The sequence below is a fragment of the Octodon degus genome, unplaced genomic scaffold, assembly GCF_000260255.1.
Source record: "Octodon degus isolate 3935 unplaced genomic scaffold, OctDeg1.0 scaffold00004, whole genome shotgun sequence".
NCBI lineage: Eukaryota > Metazoa > Chordata > Mammalia > Rodentia > Octodontidae > Octodon > Octodon degus.
This window is the reverse complement of record NW_004524580.1, coordinates 29,606,928-29,613,192: the sequence shown is the minus strand read 5'-3', so window position 1 is coordinate 29,613,192 and position 6,265 is coordinate 29,606,928. Positions and strand designations below refer to the sequence as shown.

Here is a 6,265-nt window from a genome sequence, read left to right as displayed (position 1 = left end):
AGAGAGAGAGAGAGAGAGAGAGAGAGAGAGAGAGAGAGAGAGAGAATATCACTGGCCAATTATATGACCCCCAGGAGATAAGAATAGAAGAATAATAAGCACAGTATAGCTAACACTACCAAGTGCATATGATAAGCCAAGCATTCGTTGCTCTAAGTAAAGATGAAGTGAAGTAGTTGCTCTTGTTATCATTCCCACTTTAGAAATGGGAAAACTGAGGCAGAGAAATTCAGTGATGACCCAATATTTCATGGCTAATAAATGATACACTGGGATTTGAACCCTGGAAATTTTCTTCAAAATGACATACTCTTACATACATAAGAGAATTCATCTGGGTTTGAATCTAGAGAAATCTAATTCCTTAAATATATTATAGTTTATACCTAAATGTCTCTCTAAAGCCTCATGTACTCATAGGTGGGGCTTTTGGAAGGTGATGGATTATGGGAGCTCATAGCTGACTTGCTGTTAGGAGTTGAGGCCTATTGGAAGAGGTGTGGTCTGTTAAAGAGGCGGGGCCTGTCAGAAGAGGCAGGACCTATTGGAAGAGGTGTGGCCTGCTGGGAGAGGCGTGGCCTTCTGGGAGAGGCGAGGCTTGCTGGGAGAGGCATAGTCTGTCGGAAGAGGTGGACCTCAGTGCGCATGGCCCGGAAAGGTTCATCTCCCTCCTCGGTCCTCCCTTGACTCTCTGCTCCTGTCCACCATGCCCTGAGCAGCTGTCCTCTGCCAGGCCCCTGTGCCATGCCACCCTTCTGTGGAGCCGGCTGGCTATGGACTGAAACCCCTAAAACTCTGCACCAAACAAATCTGTCCTCCTGAAAGTTACAGGTGTTGGCTACTTGGGTCTAGCAATAGAGAAAGTGACTAAGACCTAAGAGTCACCTGGATTAAGCATTTCTAGCTTCCTGATGCACACCACCCTCCGCTTTACAGCCTCTCAGCTCATCACGGAGCACAGTGACACTTCACTGCGTGCATTCTTTCTATCTCTGGTTCTCCCACTAGTCTAGGTGCTCTTTGAAAACTGGTGCTGCTACAGCGTCTCCTGGCGTCAGCTGAGAAAGTGAATAATCCTGTGCGAAGGAGAACTCCTCTTTTGGGTGCACACCAACTTTCCCATCTCATTTCGTTTTCTGATGAGTCAGTGGGAGGGACATGACATGAGGTCGTGGAGGGTGGGCAGTGACGTGGGCACCATTCCCAAAGGCTAGGCGAGGTCGTGGGAGTGGGCAGTGATGTGGGCACCATTCCCAGAGACTAGGTGAGGTTGTGGGGGTGGGCAGTGATGTGGGCACCATTCCCAGAGACGAGGCGCCTTGAAGGCAGACGTTCTTTCCTCTGTGTGTAGCTCAGGAATTTCCACCCCTGGGATGATCTTGATGATGGGTCTACTTTTCTGAATGGAGCTAGAGATCTAAAATTGACCTTTATAATAAAAGGAGCAAGGCAGAACATTTCCATACTCATTTCCAAGTATTCGTCGAAGAGGCCATAGGCGTTCATTGGCTGAAGGTTGTAGTCCTTTTCCCACTGTGGGAAGTTTATTTTCCTCTCAGGTCCATGTTCTTGCCGTACTTTTCTTCTAGTCCACCAGTTCTGAATTAACCTGTGGGACAAGACCATTTTCTTACACCAACAGCAAAATAGCAATTATTCATGAGATTGAAAAACTGAGAAAAAGAATTAGGATTGGGAGCTTTAGCTTAAAAAAACACAATTCAGGACAGGCAAGAAACAAAGCCTTGAATGAGGAAGAAAGTCACCCTGCTGCCACACTTCACGCCTTCCTACTTGGGAGCAGACAGAATGAGTGAGGAGCTTATTTCCTCAGGGTTGGTGTGGCTTTAGGGGCTGGGCAGAGGACTGAGAGGTCGAGAAGCTGACCAGGGGGTCCCAGCGCAACACCCGGACGTGGAGGTCTTGCGTGGGTGGCTTAACGTGGGAGCCAAGAGCAGCCTTACCATATGGGTGGTGACCTGCACATTCTCGTGTCCAGGACCTAGGACATCTGCAACCCCACAACGTGCTTGGCTCCTGGCCCGTGCATGCCTACAGTTCTACACCTGAACTTAGCTGCTGCGGGCTTAAGCTTGTCTGGGTCTTGCACTTCCCTGCTAACACACGGCACACGGGGGAAGGAGGTAACGCACCTACCCTCCTTGGCGCACCACAGTGTAGTTTATAATAAGATGGAGTGGGAAGAAGACATGCAGCCAGTTGAGGAGGATTTGGGCGACCCGAAAGTGGGATGGCACAGGAGAAATGTGGGAAATGAGGGGACGAGGACCAACGACAGACTCCGCTTACTTCATAATTTTGTTCTCTGTCCCCATTGCTAGAGGTGACAATAGATCTCTTTAGATGTTCATGACATTTTGTTTAATTACGGTGTATGACATTCTTTTAGAATGTCATGCTTCTAAGTACTTATTTCATGTTTTTAAAATTTTTTAAAAATTAATTAATTAATAATTTGATACAGGGTCTGACTGTGCAGCCCAGACTGGTAGTGATCCCCAGCTCAGCCTCCCCCATGCTGGGATTACAGGCATGCACCACCACACCTGGTTCTGGGGCCAGCATGGCACCCAGTACTGGGGATCAAATCCAGGTCCTTGCCCTTGCCAGGCAGGTGCTTAGACTGCTGAGCTATCACCCCAGCCTCTTTATTTTAGATTTTTAAAAAAATTATAGAAAGCATCAAATACTTGGAATAAGATCTCTAAAGATCAATCTAAGAAGAGGAAAGTACTGGCCAGCTGGTCATCTTAGCTGCATGGTTTGCTCTCCCCGCTGAAGGCTCCCAAGTCCTGGGGACCCTGAGCTGAGAGGGAAACCTGTAGCGCAGAACTAAAGCAGATATGGAAGAGCTGTTTCGAAACTACACTGACCAGAACTGAGCAAACCAGCAGAACTCACAGTTATCCTCACAATGAGGATGCAAGTTTTACCCAAAATCATCAACGAAAACATATATCCACACCAGGTGAGAATGCTTCTCTGGGCTAAAACACGCTGATGGGGAGAAACTGCTGTTCCTTTTTTGAACTCCTGAACTTTCCTCCTTTCCATAAACTCTTTCCATAGTCTGAACTCAGGACAGTCTTTTTTATTTTAAATTAGCATCTGATTTACCACAGGAATAGGGAAGTGGGGATCTTGTTACTAAATCAATAGCAAGAGACTTGCAATTTGATGCCAAAGGGTCAAAGGCATCATTTCAAGCAGCTTGTAAGCAAGTATTGATATTTAGGGTCCACAGAGATTCATAAAGAATGCCCGGTTTCATTCACCTGAGTTGCGCTAAATCTGCCCAACAGCCAACATCTGCTATTTTCCCGGCTGCCCTGGAACATTAGTTGCTGAGTCTGCGCTGCTTATCTTGCCGCGCCTAGAAACGCCAAGACAGAGCAACAGCGCCTCTGCGTGGTAGCCGCTCGGGTACTTACGGGTAGCCAAGTTCCATGAAATTGTTCCAGGTCTGCTTTAGCACCATGATAATACCCATTTGCATACAGAGATCAATAAGGCATCCACTAGGGTGGCACTGCAAGGTAAGCAGACACAGAGATTCGGGATCAATGGCGAGGCGCGAGGGGAGTCTGGGTGCCAGGGAAACGGAAAGTGGGAGGGGGAGGATACAGACCTCTTCCAGTCTCCACCTGTTTATCAGCCTCAAGTAGGCACCTGGGTGTCCTGTAAATCTTCAACACACACAGAGAAACAGGGCATTAGCATTCAGTCATCAGCAGGCTGGGCTTGCAGTTTGGCACATCGCCCCAGATCGCCAAAACGCCGAAGCAGCCCTCCTGCTTCCTGATGCGGGGACGCTTGGGACCTCGGCACCAAACACGGAATCCTCCCACCCTCAGAGGTGCTGGCCCCACGGCACCCAGGACCTGCTGTGTCTGTTCCTCCCTGTTCCTGCTGGGATATCATTTGTCTTTCTGTGGAGTTGGGGTGCTGGGATGAGCTGCTCCCCTATGCCACACATTTGCTCCAGTGAGACCCCGGGCCTCACTCAGGACACTTTCAAGTCGTCGTTCTCTTGTGAGAGCTGTTGCTCCACTCACTTAGCAGTGAAGGTGCACCGGGACCTTTGAGGGTTCGGAGACTGCTTCCTGGATCCCCATCAAGGTGGTTGTGTGATTGGGAAGCTCCCCTTTGGGTAGATCACCCTACAGGACGGGATTCCCATCCCCTTTGGCCAGTCCCTTTGGAGCAGTCTGTTCCTACCTGGTTTCAGGTGAGAGGGGTCAGATTCTTACCTTCCGAGGAAGAACGCAATGTAGAATGTGGAGCTGTTCAGATTGACAAACTGAAAAAGAAACATTTTCAGGGTGAAGCTGTTCTCCCACTCGGATTCTGTGCGAGGCTGTTCTGTGGACAAGAGCAGAGTTTGAGAGCCTGGCTCGGACCCCTCCCAACTCCCTCTGTCCCCCCTGCTGCCCCCCATCGCATCCCCCCCCCCAGGCTGGCATCTGGAAGACTTCAGCCATCTAGGGATGGACGTGGTAGGACAGATCATCTGGGGGCAGATCCTGAGCTCCTAGGCCAAGCCTATGGGAGCCTGGTGGAGTGGCTCTGCGTGTGTGAGGGAACCGGATCTCCCACTGCTTCCAGGTTGAGGATCCCCAGAGAAGCTGGGGCACAGCCAGACAGACTGGAGGCCCCATGCAAGCTGCTGGCTCTCTGCAGTGGCCTTGCAGATTTCCTGTTAGCTTCTGTCTGCATGGAATCAGGGTCTCTTGTAGCTCCCAGGGACACCCTGGTCCTGACTTAGATCTAGCAGGGTGCTGGATATCACAGAACACCAAGTGTGTTCTGCTTTGTCCTCAGCCCACGAGTGAGCAGGCTCAGGACAGACGGCCTCCCCTTCGGAGATTTTCCTATGGATTGTCCTCTGAGTCTTTCAACTTCCCGACTGGACTGGGACTCAGTTCTCATCTTCTCATAGTTCAGCTCCATCAAGCAGATGTTCTTTGGACACTGCGACAGGAACTTCAGCAGGGCTCTAGCTGCCCTCAAGTTCCACCTCCAACTTGAAAGCTCCCATCAGGTGCAGCTGTCCTTCCCTGGGAGCGGAACCCTCACCTCCAGAAGGTCAAAGACAAAAGATTTACAGTAGCAGCATTTGCCCTCTCCCCACACTCCCCGGGCTTCTACTTGCTTACTTAACACTTCCCCCGTGATCCTTTGTCCGTGAATTTAATTAGAATGCTTCCCGGGGACAGATCTGAGAGGGCGAAGGAAAAAGCGAAAGAATCTGAATTACAGTGCTTCCAAAGTCAGTTCCACTAGAAGGCTGCGGTGCTTCGAGGACAAAAGACAGAGGATTGCTAAAGGGTTTTAGTTTTATTTCACTTCTACCAGCTGAACTGGTGTTCCAGGCTGCTGGCCAGCTGGGTCCCAGGTGTCCGGCACAGGGAAGGACAAGGCTATGTCTCTGCTGGCATCTTGAGCAGCCCAGGTCAAGGGGCTGCTGGACTCAGCCTGCCCACGGGCAGTTAGCTCTTCTCTGGACACAAACCTCTCCCTGAGGGAAGGGATGTGGTGACAGAGATGTCAGTGACAGGAAGGAGACAGTGAGAGCCAGCTCTGGGTATGGCACCCAGCCCAGTGAATGGCATCTGTTAGTGCAGTGGTGATGCTCAGTAGAATGCTTTGGACCCTGCCCCGATAAGCTGCATGTGGGGTGCAGCGAAGCAAGCCACCTGCAGTTTGATCAAACTGCTTAGTGACCCTGCCGCATTCACGAAGCTGAGACCAGCTCCATGTCTGAAAGTGCGGCGAAGGCAGAGCTTGCCTCAGGTCAGCAGCTTGTTCTGACCCGGGTGATACTCTCCTAGGTCACAAGGCCAGAGAATGCTGCATCCACACGCATCAGTGGAAGTCAGCTTGTCTGCAGTCCTGACTGCAAGGCTCGCAGTTTTCAATGGAGCTAACTTCGTGGTGATTTTTATAGACCGAGAGAACTTGATGCTTTGTCTTCTGAGACAGGGTCTCGCTGCGTTGTCCAGGTTGGCCTCAAATTCCTGGGCTTGCTTGATCTCTCTATTTGAGCCTCCCGAGAAGCGGAGACTACAGGAGTGGGCTGCCGTGCTGGTCTCTGTCTCTGTCTGTCTGTCTCTGTCTCTGTTTCTGTCTCTGTCTGTCTATCTGTCTGTCTGCCTGCCTGTCTTTTTTCTGTCTGTCTGTCTGTCTGTCTGTCTGTCTGTCTGTCTGTCTGTCTCTGTTTCTGTTTCTGTCTCTGTCTCTGTCT

General features: G+C 50.4%; 1 protein-coding gene across 1 annotated transcript in view; it reads right to left on the bottom strand.

The window, feature by feature from the left end:
* Positions 1–6,265, bottom strand: part of Ano4 (anoctamin 4) — a 318,013-nt gene that overhangs the window by 29,997 nt on the left and 281,751 nt on the right. Inside the window, exons 19-22 of the mRNA XM_004623837.3 lie at positions 4,272–4,383; positions 3,650–3,707; positions 3,453–3,550; positions 1,467–1,609 (exon numbers count right to left, since the gene is read on the bottom strand). Of these exons, the coding sequence (XP_004623894.1) occupies positions 1,467–1,609; positions 3,453–3,550; positions 3,650–3,707; positions 4,272–4,383 (411 nt within the window). The remainder of the gene's footprint in view (positions 1–1,466; positions 1,610–3,452; positions 3,551–3,649; positions 3,708–4,271; positions 4,384–6,265) is intronic.